Below are 21,791 nucleotides of genomic sequence, written 5' to 3' on the forward strand. Positions count from 1 at the left end.
ATTTTGGGTATGCCTGAACCCATGCTGAAGTACAAGCAGCTTAGGGGTACAGTACCCAGTGCCACAAATTCACACACTTTTACTGGTGTTCAATTCTGTGTGGTTAGGGTTAATGTGCTCAACACTTGAATATGGGCTACATGTACATGTATGAAAGCAAACAAACTTTTTTTCCCCGCCACAATGTAATCTGTTTGTCAATTGAAATTTAGAAGTTACATACAAATGTAACGGCTGTAACGATGGAATTGCTCTGAATTGTACAAGACTCCCAAAAGGCATGAGAGCCCTAGCTGCTGTAGGGTGCTTTTCACATACGAGTACATAATAATAATAATGTGAATTATTTTAAAACGCTTTCCATGTCAACGACGTCACAAAGCGCTGTACACTAAATACCATTAAATTAAAATTAAAAAGAACGACAATTACTTACAATATTATAAACAAGCTAAAAGCTAATACATAAGAATACCAAACTCTCAAATTACACAATTACAATCAAATCAAATAAAAAGGCTTCCTAGTTAGCAATATTGGACTATATTGCTGGAAAGTGATTCTGGAAGAGGTGAGTTTTGAAGCTGGTTTTAAAATGATTTAACCTTCCGGCGGATCAGAGCGTGCTTTGGTTTTTTTGGAGGGGGGGGGCTGTACCAGGCATGTTTAGTGCAGGTACATGTAGGTTGTACTGGAACAATCGTTTCTGCTCTGAACGAAGGCAAAGTATGCTTGCTTGCTGTCGGCATTTTGGTAGCTGTGGCACAGGTATTTAGAAAAACTTGTTGCGTTGTCATGACGCAACAGTTTTCCTGGTTTGGGTGCTGTTTATGAGCGCGTGTACAGATACAGGCATTTTAGCGCAGTGGTGTAAGAGGAGACCAGAGATTCACAAGTGTCATACTAGATCGTGCCAATGTGCTGGTGAAGTTTAGGTACACGTACATGTGCTTGTGCTTGTAACTTACATTGCAAATACTGTAAACAGGATATATTCATTGGCTTAAATAATTGGATCAACAGGTTTTGGTAAAATCCCTATTCAGGGAGACATCCTCACTGTTTCCCTGAAAAAATAATGTGGAAGAGAGATGGCCCAGAAAAGAATATAGGATTACTCAACGAGGAGGATAGGACAGCTAACACAACATGACATTTTCTGAGAATATTTAATTGATTATAATTCAGTGCAGATTGCGCCGAGCTACATGTACTGGGGATTTCCCCACGTGTAACTCTCGGCTTCCCAGTACAGAGTATCGAATTTCAAAAAGTCCTTTAAATAGGGCCCAAGAGATTAGCAGTAGTTTAAGCAAGAAGACCTGATAGTTAAGAAGGCTGGGACCTGGAAGTCAAGGTCAAGGGGGATTGTACTGTACGGCATTTGTCTGCGGGAATCTGACGGATGATATCTCTGTCCATGTTTGACGATAAGGCTTTGCAAAGGATAGCACAAGACTGCAGCTGTCTGAACATTTTTGTCTCTCTGCAAAATGATGGATTTGTCATCTCTAAAATGTTCTTGGGGATGCGCAGTACATTTCATGCATTATATAAAGGGGTCCCGGCGCATCAGGAGTCACCAGTTCTTGTGAGCCGATCCGCCGTTTGAACACTTCGTCGAGGAGGGCTGAGCAACGTCGAGAGCCAGCAAAGAATGTTGGGGAAGCAGCAACGCCGTGGCAACGCATCCATTGCCGGGGGCCACTGGTTACCCAAGATGAAGATAGTACCTTCCCAAGTGCCTGCCTGTAGTCACAGTAAGACATTTGCAGCTCACTCGGTGAAATGAGTCATAAAAGTGTTTTTGAGTTTGCATTTGAAAGAGCAAACCGAGCTTTTTGTGTTGTGTCACTCACTCTAGCATACTGATAAAAAAGCACATTTGAGTGCCTGAAAAAATGTTGACAGATTCTGTTGTTTTCCGTAATGCAGGATTCTTACAAGGGGCCTGTGACTCAATAGTGGCTCTGGCAACTTGCTACTCCTTTTTACAGAGCGGGGTCACATTTAACTCCATTGTAGACCTATGTCATTTCTTGTTCCAACGGTGCCTTGGTGTACATGTATGTGCGGTGTAACCCCCATGTACATGTACAGTACGTGTAGACTGACAAGTATATTACTTACTCATGCGATTGACCGATTAATGTGGCTATCGTTTGCTTACAGCAAGTGATTTCAAGGTTTGCCTGTGTTTTTGTCAAACCAAAATGTACGTGTGATTCTGAAAACTGTTTGGAGACACTGTTTGATAAGCACAGAAAAGTAAATTGCAAAAGTTGAAAGGCACAACAGGATGACATGCACTGTACAGGTAAAGATGCTTCAACGAGAAATATTTCCTTGTCCAAGTCCCACTATGAACTGCTCACTTGTCCTTAGTGTTGATCATTTCAAACCTTACAAAAATCTACCGGTGCATGTACATGCGTTTTACTTGTGTCACTCCAGGATGCAGAAGTTCCGTGTCCAGAGTATACCTGGAAATAATGAGTCACTGGATGAATCCAAACTGTAATCACACTGGGAATGACAGATTGATTAATGTCCTCCCCCCCCCAGAAAAAATAAGAATTCCTGTAAAGTTGTGGGCATACCGGTACCTTTGTGGATTTATTGTTTAGCAATGGATTCTTGTAATTTGATGACCCCCTTGTCCTTTGGACTTTTTCAAAAGGTGCTTGGCCATGTGCCAGGAAATACACACCTCAAGTCAGAAATTCTGTAAAATTTCCTGGGTAGGGCTTTTGCCTTTTTCCATTGAAAGCAAGCAGAAATCCCTATTCCATTAATTGAAATCCCAATTGGAAAGCTTGTTCCCACTATTTTGCCTAGAAGCTTACATGTAGGAACGACAGGTGTTCGCACCTGTGGATAATGCCTTCACATTCTCTGGGGAGAACTGTCTTGCCAAAGAGAGACCCTGTCACTTGCCCGGTCGGTGGTTGGTCAACACGCTCAGAAATCAAGAATCTACCATGTGTGTGTACTGAACTGAGACTCTGAGATGAAAAGAGTGTCAAATCATGCAGTTACATGTACACTGATTTTTAGTTAATGTTCGTAGTGATTGTTACAGAGCTTGAAAGAAAAAAAAAGCCCTTCGGGCTGAGATTCTAGTTAAGTGCCGAGTGGGCAGATTTTTCCATTAGGTTGACAGTCAGAATAATTGGATTGTCAGTTAATTGTAATCGTAGATTTAATGGCCCTAACATTTAGTTCTTGGAGGTGTAATAAATACCATTTTACCTTGACATTTGGGTCAGCATTAAAGTGCCTGAGCTGTGAAATTTTTGAATGTTGCGGTAACATTTTGGGGTTGTGGAAACAGTTTGTGGGGGGGAATTGCTGAGTAAACGGAGGTGAAGAATGGGCATGTACTTCATAAAGAGGCCAAATCCAATTTGTGTGAGCCCAACCATGGCATTGAGAGCTCGTTTCTGAGCACGCAGACACAGTCAGTTGCCCCGGCAGCTGTTGCTGCCGGTGAATTTTAGTGCCGAGAAGAAAAGGAAGGGAGGGGGGGAACATTAACCATCTGTTGGCCGGGAACAGGTGTGGAGTATGTGTGAATTTGCGGTCAGGAGCCTGGACTTCACCCCTCACACCCCCTATGCAGTTGTTAGTATTATGAGCAGGATCTCAGCTTTGAATTGATTGCCATAAATCAGTCCAACTCCAGTTCCCTTTCAGGTACATGTAAGGCCGGATTGTCCATTGCTTTGTGTACACTTGTACGTATATTGAGGCACCACACAATTGCGTTCACTTTGACACCGTAAAGATCAAGGTGTCAGTTGAATCTGTTTATGACACCAACTTTCCACTGGAAAGGGGAACCAGCCTTGTGCCAGAGAATGGGTCAACTGAGTGTATTGTATTTGGTGTGTATATCCCAGGAGAGACATGGGAAAAAAAAACTTGGTTGAAGTCAAAAACGTGGTAGATTTTGATACTGTGGGCAAAATGCCCAGTAAGTTGAAAACTTTTTCTTGCCACAAAAGAAAAAAATCTGATACCTGTGGGGAATTATGACAAAAAAAGCTTGCCGAAGTGATAATCAGCAGGTTGACAATAGAGCTAAATGCCTGATCAGTTGATGACTTTTTGCTGTCTATTCAGTGAAGGATGCATTCAGCATCTCTGGATGAGTTGAATAGGAAGTTGTGGAAATGCACGGAATCCGGCTTTCTGTGGCTTCGACATTTGATTGATTTGGCTGCCATATGCTCTGTAAACACAGTAAACAATATACACATACTCCAAGTTTTGAAGCCCCTCACTATTAAACTAGTTGGGATTCGTGAATCATGATTAAAGGGTCAGAGGTTGGAAACCCAGCTGCTGCCCACATGCTGTGTCCGTCGGTGAGCCACATGTCTCTCTCTGCTCAAGAGCCGGTGTACCGGTATATTCAAATTGGCACCCATATCAGCTGTGGAACAACCTGCGATGGACTGGCATCCCATCCAGAGGGAATAAAAATACCTTGTCATGTGCATGTCACTGAAACCGGAGATGAAGGCCAGCCTGATAGGTCACATGGGCTCAAAACAGATTTTATTTTAATACCCTCTGACGGAAGTGAACTGAAAGGGATTTCAGATGATCATCAGTAGGTGCAAAAACTGTCTTAAACTTGATCTCTTAAACTTGATCAATAGTGCCTTAAGTTTGTTCTGAAGTCGCAGTCTCCACTCACAACACAGGCAAACTTTTCCTGAGGCGTGCAGCATACTATTTTCATAAAAGGCTCCACCGACCGAAATGCAGTTCATTCCCAAATTTCCCCCTCTTCAACAAATTTTGGAATTAATCATTTTAAGAGATGGGGGAGGGGGCAGTGAAAGAGGCTGACCCCCGAGGATCAGAATCGGCTGAGAGCGGGGACTTGATTTCGCCACCGAAAGGAGTGGAGCCAGTGTTCCAGGTCCAGAGCTTACCGTCGATCCTGTCCTTAACCTGGTGCGCGTGCAGAGTGGGCCAAGTGCGTACTGGTACCGATACATGTACGTGTGTGTGCACGTGCATATTGTTCCATACCGAAGGTGGGTGTTGGCGGTGAACAGTCTGGGATTGTGATCATGCCTATGGGCCCCAAGCGGGACCAAGAGAGGGTGCTATTTTCCTAGCAATGGAGGGTCCTTTGGTAGGAACTCGATCTACATGTACTTCGCTGATTCATGATCAACTGAGAGATGCGTGCATTGCACACACGTCGCTGCCAACAAAATGAACACTCCCCACCAGCGTGGCTCTTTTCCACCAATGACGGCATGCTTCTGCTCAAGGCGGATGAACCCGACAAGACTGGGTTGGATGTACTGTACGTGTGCGTACATGTACGCTACACCCGAAAGTTTCAAACTGGCATGGCCCATCATTATCCAAATGATAGGTTCAAACATTAGTGTTGAAAAGTGTACTCGGTTAAGAGATGGTTATGGGACTGAGTTCCTCTTTCTGGCAAGCTATCGTTTCGAAGAAAACAAATGAAGAGGGCCATTTCCAGTGATTTGTGTATAAAAGAGGCATTTGTGGAAATTGCCGCAAGTATAGTTCTGCCTCTGGTGAAGCATGCATGCAGTTACCATAATTCGCTGGTTCAGTGCGATGTCATGTAGGTGCACTCAGCCGACTGAGAACGTGTCCTGGATGCTTTTTCAGGCACAATGCAAAATAAAACTCGGCAATTTGTGATTTGAAATCAATATCCAACAATAGTCCTTTTCCCAGAATCTACGGCATTCACATAGCTGGAATCTAATCAGGTCAGTTGTTGGGTGCCCTCACAGTAATACACCGGTGACAAATGATGGAGTGTGGTACCTGTACCTCTATGCATTGCATTCTGCCCAAAAGTTTTTTTCATGGAAGGGTGAAGCAGACTTATTAGGGACATAATCCCCATCTCCGACCCCCCCTCCCCCCAAAAAATTTACATCACAGCTTGGCTCCTTACATGTACCAGTAGTCTTGTATTCAATCATACACAGTGCTCAAGCTGGGTGCAGAATTGATGGGTTTTTTAATCCAGTAGAAGTGAAGGGATATGGGAGTTGCCAAAGCATACTTGATGCGATGGAGCACCTCGACACATACACGGCTCTAGGGAGTTGTCCAATAAGAACATGTCTTTGATCTTTACACAGAGGCAAGCGAGGCTGTGCGTCCAGTTGGACTGAAGTGGATGGATTTCTGCAAGAAACTGGGAGTCGGTGTCCCAGTCAGCGGACGAGGGGGAGAGCCAGCAGGGCGACTCTTCACAGTTGCCGTGATCTGCGCTGTTGCTGGGTTGTCCTTTGCCATAGATAATAGCACCTGTAAGTTTTGTGGTATCGTCACCTGCACATGTATTTACAATTCATTTTATGTAGTGTTCCACATCTTGCGGTTCTCATTGTAAAATATTCCCTCACAAAAACCCTTACGAACCTTTTCTATCACTGACAAGTTACTACGTCATTTGAAAGCATACTTCTTACTCCATGACATGTACGCCAGATCTTGCAATCTAGTACACACACGTACATGCAAGTTGGCAGTTGAGCTACCGGTTCTGTTAGGAAACAGATCGCTTCTGGGAGCCGTTGAGATTCTGCTTCTAGTCAAACTCGGCACCCATGTCTTTTTTTGTGATAAGCAGGGCATACAACCCAAAACATTGAGTTCCCCCTTTCTTCTCACAAGCTTCTTAACACACGAGATATATCTATGAACTTGTCACATGTAGCAATCTGTAATTTACTGGTGTTACTTTCTTGATATTTGAACCTGACTTGCATGAGCTTTCCAGGTAAATCAAAGGAGGTGATATCTCATTTCTGAGAGAGTCTGATATCACCTGGATTACAAAAGTATTAGGGGGGGACACAGGTTTTTACGCGAGCGAAATTGTTGACCCAATACCTTCTGCTGGTAACGTAAACATTTGAATGTTCAGTCCAATAGTTTTATCATGTTTGAGTTCGGAACAGGTTAAAGTGACCTCCACATTTTTATCCAAATAAATCTTTGCTTTTGCATCTCAGTGGTGATCCAGGCAGAGCGGGTTGTGGTCCGAGTGAACAGCACCATCCGGTTGAATTGTTCTCTTGCTCAGTCGGGCCAGCAAACCGAGGCTGTAAACATCGCGTGGACGCGGGATGGACAGCCCGTCCCCAATGCTCAGATCGAGATGTCGGGCCCGGCCACGTCCCAGTTCGTGCTCAAGAGTGTGCAGTTTGAGGACAGTGGCATCTATGGTTGCCGTGTGGATGACCTTGCTCCCCCGCCGACTGTCAAAATACAAGTTGGACGTGAGTTTGTTTGCATTCTAGCGGAGAAGTTTGGCCCATTGTGGGCGACATTTTTACGTTCTAGTCGCGGCACAAGCTCCAACAGTTTACTTCGTGTAGCCAGTGTTGTATTCAAGTCCATCACAAGTCCCTTCACAAGTCCCTTCACAAGGCTAGTCATAAGTAATGGCAGACAATAACAAAGGAATGCTTTAGTCACAGCTCATTTGAATGGCTTGTGAATTGGCTTGAGACTGAATGACTTGTGATGGACTTGTGATGGACTTACAGGGACTTGTTTGCTTTGTTGCTGGTACCTGTAGTGTTTGTCATGGCTTTTGCCACAGAAACTTTCAGGCCATTCATGTGTTCTTCTATGGCCAGATTCTCCAGTAGCCACCATGCGTAGAGCCTACTAAAAATTCAGGGTCTTAAAAAAATCTCAGGGCCAGTGAAATATTACATTGTGCTTCTCTGTTTGAGTGTTTGATTTTGGGAATGCTTTGACTATAGTACAGGTCAGAATTCTAGCCGACTCGCAAACACGAACAGTGAACCCGACATGCTGTTCATGCACACTTTGTAGTTTTTTGTATGCACTATTGGTCCAATACACGATGGACCAGGCTTGGGACCTCATTATCTTAATGGGCTTGTGACTGCAGACCACAGAGGTCACCAACAACCTACAACGTGTAGTGAACAACTGCACACGTAGTGCCGTGAACACTGCATTAGTGAAATCATGTCGCCCTGCCAACAAGGTGACTGGGACAGGTGACGAAGTATCGTGGTACAGCTTCCTTCTTTCGTTCTGGACCACAAACATTATTCATTGGGATTGCATCTAAATATTTTCAACATTCAGTGAAACTGGTCAGTAGTCCATAGTCTGCCTTGTGTATTTGGACACAACATGTATTCAATTATTTTCCAAATTTAAGCTTGCGATCGACTGAAGTGATGACGATGCTTGTCCTAGCTCTGGATCAGTTATAAGCAGCTCCAGATTGCGACAAAAACTTCTTCACAAACAAAAGTAACCATGGGAGAATTTTATTCTCAGCCGGGATCGTTTTACATGTAGCAAACGGATTTCTTAATTGAGAGAGATTTAGTTCATACACCAGAATTCCAGTAAATTAAAAACATTGAACTTGCCTAAATTTTGACTCAACTATTTCAGCTGCACAGTGAGTTATATAACTTCCCCGCGGACGCGTAGGCCACGAAATGAAGAAAGTACCAGGTCATAGTACCGGAACACGTACATACTGCAAGCGTAGCGCGCTACCGGGCAATCACGAAATCACAACCGCCTCAGCACTTCCATCCCAGCCACCAATCATAAAACGGAACATCAGTATTGCACATATTAATAAAAAGGCATCACCCGTACATGTACGGCTACAGCCCGTTGTGCGTATCTGGCCGATGCCGACCTTCAGCGCTGTTAAAATGGTCATTCATCGGTTGTCAGTTGAGTATGCGGGTGATTCCCAAACTGAAGTTAGAGATGATTTGCCACCGTGACATGCTAGGGTTTCAGCATTCATTCTGATTGGCTGGTGTTTTAGGGCACAGGTTTGGTCGTATCCCAATATAAACAGCTACCGATGGGCAGTGGTCGCTGCTCACTGAGTGCACATGGAAGAAATATGTCCGGAAATTGTCCATCTTGTTATGCTAACATTTTAGTGGCCTTGGTCACATTACTGGCACGACGAAGCTTGAAGCATTACCTGGGCCCAATCTTATCTAACATGCCTCTCTTAGTTCTGACTTTCATCCTTTTTGGTGCAATCTTTGCCATTTATAGTTTGGTCTTCATTTTGTCGTAATCGGCGTGATCTCTTTTAGTAGATTTTCCAGCTCCACGGTCATAAACGGACTGGAAAAATCACCACATTGGATTGAGTTTCACTTTTACAATTTTGTACTCACTGAGCTCGAGTATGGCAACAACTTTCTTTGCTGATGCTAAGATTGCCGCCTTGTGGCTGTCTTGACTAAAATTTGGCAAGAAGACCAGCTAGGTTGAACCCTTTTTTGATTCTGTTGATTTCTTAGACATACATGTACATACAGTAAAGTAGTTTTCTCTAATTTAAGAAATGCTTTGCCATAAAATCTGCTAGTTTTCGTTGTGTAGGCTGAAAAATGGGTTTCTTCCTGGATTGTTTTCTGTGCCCGACTCAGAAGTTTTTGGAGTGATCCGAATCTGGCGAAACCAAACAAGGAAAAGTGTCCACGGCGTCGCATTTTTGCCGCGGCTCTAAGTCCAAACAAAAATCTTTGAAAAATATTTTGTGATATATCGTACATATGAGGTAAACTGCCGACCACATTCAGCATTTGAGAACTAGTTGAACTGCAATTAAGCTCGATATTTTCATAACCAAAACTAGGGAAACGACTATGTTGGTCAACAGAACAGAGCGCTAGCTGTTCTGCAGTTTGCGTGTGGCGTGTGTCAGATTATGCTGGGTAGATTGGATGACAGTGTCGACGTTCTTTGTTATGCTGGGGTGGGCGTGTTTAGTGCCTGCAGTTAACTCCTTCCATGTCTGTTGGACTCAGTACCTGCTGACACGCTGTAGCGTGTATCGTGTCGGCTAAAAATCTGACCTGTACTGAAGTTGGTGCCTAGCTCACTGGTGCAGCTCAGCATCAGTGCGACATGCAAGGCTCCAGTGCTTACCGGTAATTATCCCCAACCCCCCCAGGGACCATTGAAATCCTGCATAAACCTGTTGGGTTCAGCATAGATAGGGTTATGAAACGGGTGCTCATTCAAACTAAACCCAATTAACCACTTCGGACCGAGGCATTTTTCAACGTTGAGGATGCTGGGCCGGCATGACTATCATTTTTTCCGTTTTCAAAATCCTTCAACAATTCATCATTCCATTTAACGGTCGTTTATAGCCGCACAGAGTAATCTCCAGGCACTACTCTAAGTTGACAGGTGACCTTCATTGACGCCCGAATATTTCAACCAGGCCTGCAGCCTTGTAAACAGAGCCCAGATTGTGCAGTGTTATACAACTGTCTTTTGTTCACGAACCTGGCTCAGTGCACTGCTGACCTCTTTTCAGTAGGGGCCAGATTAGCATGTAGCGGTGCTGTGTGGCTCATCGCTGCGGTGGTGGAGAGCTTTTGTCCCCGGTGGTAATCCGCTTGCTCTAAATACCCCAAACCCTGGTATACGGTTTCAAAATAACGCTGGATTATCACCACTTTTGAGAGTGAAAAATGCCGGTCATGCCCAGCAGCCTGGTCTTTAGTTCGGAGTACGGTCTTTTGTTACAGGGCCCTGTTTCCTTTGTCCGAGTTCGGAGACCCTGGCCACACATAAACCATACGGCTCCGATTTCGGAGTCCCCGGCTGGTAGTGGTTAAGGCCTACAGAATGCTGATGTACAGAGTGGATTCCACACTTTGACTTTTTAGACTAATAAAGTCCTGCCTCAGCGTCAAATGCTTGTAATTACTTCACGGTATAATTTCCATTTTCAGAATGATAATAATCGGTAACAAATTAAAAGAACTCATATTTGAAACAATTAATGGTGGTTTTTCTGTTTTTTGTCTTTCTATCCACAGTGCCACCACCTGTGATAACAGATTTGCATTGTTTCTCCACTAACTTCAGGAACGTTTTTTGTGAGTGGTCCAACGGCCCCAAAACCAACTTGAAGACAGAGCACACGCTGTACTGGATAGAGTAAGATTCTAAGTAACACTGTACAACCACTTCAACTTTTCTGTCAGAAATTCTGCTTGCTGAATTAAACGCATTTGAAATCGTAGGATTCATAGTTGATACCGTAGTTTTCAAAGCAAGGAAAAAAAAATGCACTTCCCCAGTTAAGACACTTCTGGCATACTGGATGTGAACCAGATCTTTCTTTTCTTTGAAGTGCCAGTCTCGCTTTCCACGCGATGTTTGTCACTGTTTGAACGGAATTAAACTGAGCGCATGAAATATGGTCAGGTCAATTCAGTGAGCTCCAATGAACTCCCTACATGCAGAGTGAACCTTTCTGGAAAATCTGAGTGTATTGTTGTGCACCAGCATATTCACGCACATGCAGAAAGTTCAAACGTTTGTCAACTTACAGCCACTTTTTGATGATATTGTTCCACATTCCACCCGTCCCAGGCGCGGCATTGCTTACAGCTGAAAATACCAACTCGTGAAAATAATGGGTTACCCCAACAGTAGTCCTTGATAGAGTTGAACTTTATGAATGGTGACCCCGAATGGCCATTCATTAAAGATTTGTGAGATATTTCTGACTGCATTGTCCCGTTGTTTGTTTGTTTGTTTGTTTGTTTGTTTTTTTACGACAAGACTTCACATACATGTGTGTCACATAGTCAGCGCTGCCGACCAGTACGATTTTATTGTATTTCGTACGATTTTTCAGTGACGATATGATGCCACAACTTTTCTCAATAAAATATGATTTACCAAAAAAAAGCTTAGTTATGTTAGAGTTTTACCAATTGTTTGGCTCACAAAAGAGATCGTATCCTTGCACAGTGCTACCGCAAGCTTTTCACCTCTATCATTTTTGTTGCGACGCGGGATGTCTCCAGGTGTTGGCATGTCATGCGGTGTTGAGTGCTCAGTTGAAAATACTTGAGCTATCTTTGATTTTGCTTTTTTCAACCCAGCACTAATGGGAAAAGAACTCGGTGCAACTTGACAGTGGGCTGCATCTTCGAGGAATCTGCTTACTTAGGGGTCGAGTCCTCCAATGCCCTGAACGTAACCTGGAGCTCGTTGGAAAAGCTAGTTTACCTAGAGTGGATGAGTAAGTGACGCCAGCATAGTATCCTCCCCTAGTCTCCTGCCAATTGATATCCAGTTCTTTTTTTGGGGGGGAGCCACTTAATGTCGGGGGGTTTTCCCCGACAAAGCTGCTGAGGGCGGGCTTTCTCCATAAATTCACCAACCTTGCAATTTCATGATGAGGTAATACATCTGCTGTGGGAATGGAAACACAGATTGTCAAAATATGAAGGTTCACATCATCTGTGGAACAAATAAGGAAAATTGTGCGCCAACTGGTTAAAGGTACAGTCCATCAGTCACATTTTTGCCATTGGCTAAGTACGGTAACTCTTGCTGCATTCATGACCACTGACATCTCATACAATATTAGAATTAGGACCTAATGTGGAAATATAATCAACAATTAATTACACTTCACACTTGCACAATGCTTGTCTGGTAAATATGTGGTGTTTATTTTGAGAGAAAAGACAACACGATTTTTAAAAACTTTTTAAATTTTGTTTTCTAATTTGCCAATGAAAATTTTTAGGGCCACGCCGAAAAGTTAGGGTTAGTCGGGAAACCAGAACTGGAAGTGCTATAGGATAAGACTTTTTCATTTTGAAAAGTTGGCATCTCTGTGATAGCCAGCTGTGTGACACAGTCTCCTTTGGGATAGTGTGAATAAGGTTCGAGTCCCAGACTTCAAGATGGGGCCAATTTCATAGAGCTGCTTAAGCACACAATTTGCTTTAAAAAACCTTGCTTGATAAATCGGGTTACCAGCCAAAATTTATGTAATACGTATATTGGTTTGGAATGGTACTCACCTGTCTTTTGATTAGCATGACAGTCACATAAATTTTGAGCTGGTAATCTGTATTTTTTTAGCAAGTTTTTTGTTGTGCTTAAGCAAATTTTGTGCTTAAGCAGCTCTATGAACTTGGCCCAGGACTGTGTGTACTTTGACAGATTGCTAAGTCCTGTAGCCACGGGATGGCCACGTGACAAAGCATTTTCTTCTGAACCCAACCTGGTGATTTTCAGACACATCATCAGTTGCTTCTCTTTGCAGATTCTCTGATATGAATCACAAAAGGAAAAGTTCCTAAATGGTTTCATGGTGTTTGTTATATAATGATCTCCCCTTATCCACCGGCACCTAAAAATAGAATGATGGCATCCCATATATTTCATGTGTGCGAACCTTATACTCTGTGCGTAAACGATGTTTACTACATGTAAATGTAGCCATCACGTTTGTTACTACGGCAGGGAACCAGCCTGTTGTCAGTGTTGGGATGGGTATAATGTTAATGAGAGCAGGGGGGCACCAGCTGTTGTGACATTGTCCAAGCAAGGCTGGCTCCACAGACTTGTGCATGTAGCAACTTTACTCTTCCCTGACGGGCCACTGTCGTCTTTCTTCCCAAGCTGTGACCAACCCACCACGACTGCAAAAGGTGAGTGGCATTTCCAACTCATCGCTGCTGGTCCAGTGGCGTCCACCACTCGATTATGCCCAATACCCGCCGAATGAGCAGAGTAAGCTGGAGTACCAGGTGTTCTGCGAGCTGGAAGACCCCGAGGTTGGCTGGAGAGACTGCTCTCCAGACGGGGTGAGATTTGTCTAGATTTTGCCGGATTTCGGGATTTTTTTATCAGGATATTCCAAAAGTCTCTTTAAATCTGCAGGGTGTATCAAGAAATGGTAGACTCTCAGAAAAACCATAAAAATAGCAGGACCAAGTTTCAAAAATCTGGTTGGCACCCGTTAAATGGTCAAGGGGGTAGCTCCACTCTGATTGATGCCAGTTTCGTGGTTCACATTTCACGCTTCAATGAACAGTGGAAGTTTGAATTTTGGAAAATAAAACTCTCTTGTGCATGGGTGTGTGAGGGTTAAAATGAGATCTGTTAGATTGAATGAAAAGATTAAAAAGGGGTTTTACTCGCACACACAAACTTTGAAAAAAAAAGACCCTTTAACCCCTACCATCGACACCATAATAATCTCATTTTTGGGTGTATCATTACCAAGCAGAAAGGGATTAACATTGCATACATTTCTTGATGAATTTGAGGACAAGTTTTAATCTTTTTAAATGGATGTTTAGCGGTCCTTAAGGGGTTGTCCAAAGTTTTTATGTTCACGGTCATACAAAGCATATAAAGACAGAGGCGGTCATAGGCCACTTACGACTTTGGAGTCCTATAAAAGGTTGATTTTTAGTAGTATTCTTATTTTCTGTAAAATGTAAAAAATCTAGAAAAAGCAAGCATTACATCTAATCACCAGTCGCGCACTGAGAGCTGGCTCCGATGGAGAGTAAATCCGTAAGTTTCGTGTGCATGGTCCATGTACACGCATACGTACGTGTACTTTCCATGTGCACTGTAGGCCTACCAGCCGTGGCGCGGCCCGGTACACACGGCGTTGATATGATGTTTGTACGTAAACGTGCAAACAGTTTATTGGTGCAGGCATTTTTTGGTGCAGCTCAAAGCGCAGACCTCCTTTATAAATAGCATCCTGGAACCATATGATCGGTGTGCTGTGATTGGCTGCCCACACAATATCAATATTCATGTAGGGCCGTCGGTCCATGGAGTGCAAAGGATACGACAGCTTGTCAATTTAACGTCTCCGTGAGGAGGCGAGGTGGGCTGATGGTACGAGATTGAATACACAAGACCAGTACTGGCGGTAGACAATAACACCATCTTGGATTACAGATAAGGCTGAATCAGCCTATGTAATCCTTCATCTGTGCCTCCCAACTACTCTCGTTTTCCTTACGATGCTTACTCCTTCCCACCCATTCTCCAACTCCCCTAAAACATTCCCTTTTCAAAACATCTTCTCCACTTGTTTATTCGATAGAACCCACAATCAATATTATTTTCCATTATTTTCTAATGCGCACCGTCGCATCGCGCGCAGCTTAGCTGCACGTGCCCCAAGAAGGAGACATCTTGTTTATGTAGTTCCCAAGTGCATTTACATGTACGTATTCCTTTACATATGCACCCTATAAATCTGTTCTCAATTACCGGTATAAATTCCAGTTAAGCGTTCTCAACTGTTTAGCTTGTGACTTTCAATCCACTACATTCATATGTTTGTCAGTGGGACTCCTTTCAGCCATTCTTGTGTCAGCAGAAGTGGTGACTAACAGTCTCCACTGTAGCGTGTGGTAGCGTGTATTTTACCGTAAATTTGCGGCTTGAAGTAAGGTTCTTAAATTTTGGCTTTTTCCAATAGAGGGCTTTGTAACAGCTCCATGTACATGTACCTGTAGTGTGAGGCAAAGCTGTACCGTCGTGCATTATCACATGGTTTGTACAAATGATGCATGATGTTGTACGAGATTTCAAGGAGATTTCAAACAATTTTTGGATGTAAACCTGAACAAAATGTGAGTGCAGCACAAGTGTATAAAATCTCCAAAGAAGCTCTGACTTGGATTTAAACTTTGACAAGACCCATCCTCAAGTTACAAATCCACAGAAAATCCAGAAAGTCCAAAAGCCTGGACATGCGATATGCATTCGTAGTAACAAAGAATTCAAATTTTGAAAACACGGTCGAAGCAGGTGGGAAAAGGGCCAACTCGCTCCCCAAACCTTGATAATAGATTTTCACATGATTTCTTTATTAACGAAGAAGTGTTGACCCAATCCAAAGTTAGTCAAACCAGTCACGGAGGAATATGCTTACTTTTGGAAGAATACAATTTTCAAATGAATAATACAACTGCAGGATTTTTGGTGTACAGTTTTGTGATTTCAGAGGTTGGCTGGTCTGACAATTTTCGTGAAGCCCAGCTTATGACTGCGCGAGCACACAGGGCGATACACCAGTAGCAGAGTATGTGTACTAAATAACGTTTGACGTCGCGGCGCATCGTTCCCGGTGCGGTATCCATTCTCACCCACACAATTTTGTCCTGGTTCGAGGGACGTGCATGGCATCATCATTGATCAGGAAAAACATTCCTTTATCAATGTGTCCACGACAAACACTTTTTTTTTTCGTATTAAACCTTTCTATTTAACGCATGAAACTTTTCGAAAGTTCGCATCTGTGTGCTTAAAAATGGACACTTTCCAACAATGTAGTGCCTTTGGGAATTTGTCGAATATCAGGATACTGATTGAAAATGTTGTCAAGTACTAATTTGGGTGGGGGGGCCTTAAAATAGCATTGTGTACTTCTGTGAAAATGTTGGAAACTTTTGACGACCCCTGAAATCATTGTATCATCGTGGCCTGCCTTGTTATTTTCGTCTTGTAACCCTCCTTTCGCTGCAACAGTCACAGTAAAAAATTCCTCCCCCTTGACTTGAGAAATCAGTTTCTTATTTTTGTTTTCCCCCAAAGACCCTTCAAATCACTCAAATAATGCACAGTCATTTGCAAAACTTCACAACCACCCAAACAAAATGCAGAAACTTTCAGAAATAAATCTTCACCTTAATTGCCTTGGTGAGAAAAGGCTTACAGGCAGCTTTGTGTGACTTGAGCCGAAAGGCTTTGCTCAAACGGCGAGGAACGGTGCTTACACTAACATTTGCCCCAGTGGACTGCAAAGCTGCTTCGATCTTTCAACAAAAACTTGAGGGATCCTTCTCGACAAGATGGATGACATGGTCTTCACGAGGGGTACTTTTCTTGGATGACCGTGCCTTTTCTGGTCAGCCAGAAGAGAGAAAGGAGCCAGCTCTCAAATTTTGAAATGGCATTGTGCATAACAGTCTTGCTGCAACCAGCCCTCTTGCAAATTTCATGGAGGGTCACTGTTGGGGCCCTTTGAACCAGACTTCAACCTGCTTTGTAATTCTTGCTACAGTAAAGACAAAATGCCACACAACACCTGTCTTGGCAAAAACTTTGATTCCGATGGGCTGATAGCACCCCTTTCATGTTATGGACCACTTTGTAGTAAACATGTAATGTAGTCATCCGATGAGACAAAGGAATGCAGGCGCATCGACGGAAGTACCCATAAAATTCCAGGTAGTCTTAAACTTTTGCAAATTACCAGTGCCAATGTATTCCAAGCTGTTGACAAGGTTGATATCTATATTATTTTTTCAAAGTTCACATTGTTCTTTGCATTGTTGTAGGGAGTAGGGACTCAGGTTGGCAAGGTAGTTCTTTCCTCGTCTTCCACCTCTGTGGTCCCGGGTTCGGTTCCCGGCCCGGTCCACATGTGGATTCGGTTTTCAGTCCCTACCTGACTCCATGGGTGCTACCCAGAATATTCCTCTGGGGTTTTCCTCCCACCTCTAAAACTGTACCTGCTTCTTACTGTCTCCTCTTTGCCGATGTTGTTGAATGTGGGTCGTTTGGCGGCTGCCCTAGGCGCCCTTGTATGCCATCGGCTCCACCATGTTTAAATGTATTCATTGTTCCACGCTTAATGTCTTCATTGTACAGCGCATTTGAACATATCTGTATGAAATTTGCGATTTATAAATGAATAAATTGTTATTATTATTGTAAATTATACACGTACATGTAGCTGTTTTCTACTCACGAAACCAAAAAATCCACAAAACACACATTTCAACAAACCCAGTGATAGGTCGAAAGGTTCATTGATGAGTTGCCGCACCCTTGCTGTGTCAGGTACATTGTACACTTTTAGGGGCCGCCATTGCCCAGTGAATCACACAGAGGGCACCGTACATGTTTACTGCTATGTATACTGAGCCAGTTTGCTCTCCTGAAATGAAGCCTATCTGAGGTCATTCGGGAATAGCAAAATGCTTGCACGAGGTCTGCCGTTTTTAGTGCAGCCATTTGCTAACTCACTCGCTCGCTATGTTCTCAACTGGTACATCACGACGCACATTTAAAACCTTCTTTTTTTTTCGGGGATGGGGATCTGGGTTTGTTCAGGCGAAGATAGTGGAAGTTTCAAGAAAGATGAACAAGACCCATCCAAGTTATGTCCTGGAGCATTTGCCTCAACCGTATGGGCTGTACCGGATCAAGCTGAGAATGAGAGATTATTGTACCACAATTGAGTATTGTGAGCGTGACAGGCGTAGATGGAGTAACTTTTCCAACATCAAGGAAGCACACACAAAAGAAGCAGGTAAAAATAAAAGACTAAAAATAGTGGTCTGACCCATCCAAGTCAGGGAGAAGTAGTTTCTGAGTCAAAAAATCGTACACAGTGTTCAAAGAATCGCACATGGTGTTCAAAGAATCGCACGTGGTGTTCAAAGAATCGCACATGGTGTTCAAAGAATCGCACGTGGTGTTCAAAGAATCGACATGGTGTTCAAAGAATCGCACATGGTGTTCAAAGAATCGCACATGGTGTTCAAAGAATCGCACATGGTGTTCAAAGAATCGCACATGGTGTTCAAAGAATCGCACATGGTGTTCAAAGAATCGCACATGGTGTTCAAAGAATCGCACATGGTGTTCAAAGAATCGCACATGGTGTTCAAAGAATCGCACATGGTGTTCAAAGAATCGCACATGGTGTTCAAAGAATCGCACATGGTGTTCAAAAAATTGCAAAAAAACTGTAAGCTGGGCAGTGTCAAAAGCCTTCTGAAAAACAGCAAAGTGGCTGGTTCTGTACTTTACCAACAAACGTCTGCTTTGTAAGTTTGTATTTTCTGTAACCACTCGGCCAGCAAAACACAGCAGTGGTACATTAGTGTCCACGGGAGTGCACCCTTGTGTTCTGCAAGGGGTTAATGTCGAGGATTGTTTGATGCACAAAATTACTCGGGGAGATGCATGGTTTAAATGGCGTAATGTGTACCTTTTCTTTTCCTGTGGCTGTGCTTCTGTCTCATTTTAGCGCCCTCGCCCAACGTTAGACTTCAGCTGTCTTGCAATTTCAGTTCCTCGGATGCCAGCAAAAGAGACATCCAGCTCACCTGGAAGGTAGGCAAGATGGTGGGGGTTGTCTCCTGATAAAAACAACCTCTCTCTCAGACTGGCCTTGTCGGTCAGCTGGCTAGGGTTGTCTGGTCAAGTCCTACCTTTCTCCAAACCCAGAAAATTTGTTGAAATACTCATGAAGCACATTCAGCTATGGGCATGGGCAACCTTTGGTCATAGATTTACAATCTTAGGTAATCGAGGTGCCCGACAGACTGCAGAGGCTGTGCAAGAGTTTAAAGTTAGACAGTGGTTTCCTACTGTCTATAGCAGTGAATGTCCATGTTGTCCATCCACATTTCTGGCCTTCTTTTTGCAGAACTAATTGACTTAACCATATGCTGCCGGGGAGCCCAGTTTCGGGTACACATGTTCTTTATACGCACAGTGGGTGAGCCTGAAATCAGACAAAAGAGATAAAGCCTTGTAACAAAAGACCTTACTCTGAACAAATACCGAGCTGGTGGGAATTGCCAATAGTTTTCAGTTGTCAATAGCAGAGCCAATCAGTCATTGTTTTGAAAGATTATGGCATTGTGGTATTCAGCACAAGTGGATTACCACCGGGGACAAAAGCACTGCAGCGCTCCAGTGATGAGCGATACAGTACCACTGCATACCAATCTGGCCCCTATTGAAAAGACGCCAGCAGTGCACTGTGCCAGTTCTGGGAACAAAAGAACATTATATAACTTTGCACAATCTGGGCTCTTTTTACAAGGAGGCGGGCCTGGCTGAAATATTCAGGCACCAGTAGATGTTGTCTGTCAGATTAGAGTAGCCACCAGATAGTCATTCGTGTGAGTGTAAACGTCCAGTAAATGAGGCTATGATATTTGGAAGAATTTTGAAAATGAAAAATCTTAAAAATCACCCGGTTTTATATCATGCAACTTCAAATTACACCCTGCAGTAAGTGGTTAAGCCCATTTGCGGCTATATGCAGTCATTTTTGTGAAGTGTAGAGTTCCGAAGTGTGACGTCATTTTGAACCAGGGAGTGTAACACAAACGATTGGAGCGCGCATTCGTGTTGGTTTACGTGCTCGTTCTTGCACTACGTATTCACTTCGGTACGCTGTTGACATTCCTTTGCAGCATCAGCTAAAAGCCGCCATGCTTTTTGCGTTTGAATTGACTTGGCCTCAGGGCGAATTCATTTTTTTCACCATACTGTTGCTTGCAGCCCCCAACAGTGTATGAGATGAATGGACCAGTTCAGTTTTACACCATCAGCATCAACGCCACTGTGTTCAACACGTCAGACCTCCCCACCAACCTGTCCAGTTATGTGGAAAGAGGTGGGTGGGCCAGGAACCATGGGATAGCACCCGGCCATCTCATTCACATGTTTAGTCCTCGTTGTTTTCAGTCTTTGGATCCATTGCCACCAAATTCTTTTTGTTCTCTTTATTGTGGTTGCTGGTAATGACACCAACTATGCCTCAAAAGCTTTTCTAGGCACCGTAGCTCACAAGCCTGAGGAAACCTGTAGAGAGGAGACAATGAGAGCTTTTACTGTTTTTAGAGGGGGGGGGGAAATACCCAGGTACATGTAAATAATCTGGGTAAAACCCCACGGAATCAGGTAGGGACTGAAAAACCCAATCCACATGTGGACCAGGCCGGGAATCGAACCCGGGACAGCAGAGGTCGGTGAGGAGAGAACCCACTACGCCAACTTGACCCCCCCCCAACAACCTCTGTGACTATGACCTCTGTTGTAGTCGAGTCAGACAGAAGTCCCCAAAAGCTCATGAAGGTGCCGTCTAGTCCCGAGCGGAGGTCAGAGGCCGGTTAAATGAAATGTGACGAAACCATTCCTGTCACTCGTGACTGACCCTTGGGAAAGAAACTGTGACTGAACTTATGAATGCTGGCAAAAATGCCATAATGAAAAGACACATCATTTTTCCATTTTCCAAAGGGAAAGATTATCAAACAGCTGGCTCAGCCCTTTCAAGACAAATGCTGATCCAGAACAAAATTTTTTGGGGGGGAAGGAACCTTATTTTGGGGGGGATGGGCCCAAAAAATTAGCAGTTTTTCCGCACAACATTTTGTGGCTTCTCTGAGGTTTGAGGCTCCAATTGGGGGCTTTTACAAAATTGAGAAGGAAAGAAAGGGCAAGGAAATGAACAAATTTGCAAATAGTTCTGGGCGGAACTTGCTGTACTTGCCACGAACATATGCAAAGATGGAGGTGCCAGTTATGTGCACATTCAGTTAAAAACTGGGGGGCTTTCAGTGAGCACAGCAGGTTTAAACTCTGGTGGCAGGGAGTGCACACAGTCTCTTCACTGTGTGCCCTCTTGCGACAAGGCCACAAAGCTAGGCCCCCCTCTGGAAAATTCTCACACACACCTGCCAACAAACAGCAAAAACAAAAATCGTCTCTCTTTATTTCCTTGTACTAAAACTTCTCCCCCTGTTCACTGTGTTGTGCAGGCCTAGACCCATACAAAGCCTACCGCATTTCCATAATGGCACACAACTCAGTGGGGGCGACTCATGAAGAGAGTTGTGAAGTTCCAGCTAGTTCACCCGGTAAGCCAGTCTAAACCATCTTGAGCCCTGACTTTAAGGAACCCCCTCCAACCCTCAGTCCATTGTCCAAAAGTACCGTTTCGATTTTTGCAATCACAAGTCATCTCTGTCTAGGAAACTTGTCTTGTTGACAGCCCCTCTCCTGCGCCAGATGTGGAAGTTAGCCTATTTAGCTGCCTGTGGCTTGATGAAAGACTAGTCAGTAGACTCTCGTGAGCGCGAGACAGATATATTTCCTTCCTGGGCATGGCTTGATGCAGACTATTG

The 21,791-nt window shown here is 43.7% G+C and overlaps 1 protein-coding gene across 10 annotated transcripts in view; it reads left to right on the forward strand.

Moving 5' to 3' along the window:
- LOC110985129 (uncharacterized) overlaps positions 1-21,791 on the forward strand; it is a 76,882-nt gene that overhangs the window by 49,115 nt on the left and 5,976 nt on the right. For 9 of the 10 annotated variants that reach the window (XM_087144475.1, XM_087144474.1, XM_087144470.1 and 6 more), the window contains 9 exons: positions 6,156-6,326; positions 7,035-7,301; positions 10,887-11,007; positions 11,964-12,103; positions 13,501-13,685; positions 17,974-18,172; positions 18,896-18,981; positions 20,164-20,278; positions 21,426-21,524. In XM_087144475.1, coding sequence (XP_087000601.1) covers positions 6,194-6,326; positions 7,035-7,301; positions 10,887-11,007; positions 11,964-12,103; positions 13,501-13,685; positions 17,974-18,172; positions 18,896-18,981; positions 20,164-20,278; positions 21,426-21,524 — 1,345 coding nt within the window. In that variant the 5' untranslated portion in view covers positions 6,156-6,193. Of the gene's footprint in view, positions 1-1,196; positions 1,761-6,155; positions 6,327-7,034; positions 7,302-10,886; positions 11,008-11,963; positions 12,104-13,500; positions 13,686-17,973; positions 18,173-18,895; positions 18,982-20,163; positions 20,279-21,425; positions 21,525-21,791 lie in introns of those variants that run through there. The other variant, XM_087144468.1, reaches the window with a different exon arrangement.

The sequence above is a fragment of the Acanthaster planci genome, linkage group LG12, assembly GCF_054643075.1.
Source record: "Acanthaster planci isolate LZ-2023a linkage group LG12, COTS_SCS, whole genome shotgun sequence".
NCBI classification, from domain to species: Eukaryota; Metazoa; Echinodermata; class Asteroidea; order Valvatida; family Acanthasteridae; genus Acanthaster; species Acanthaster planci.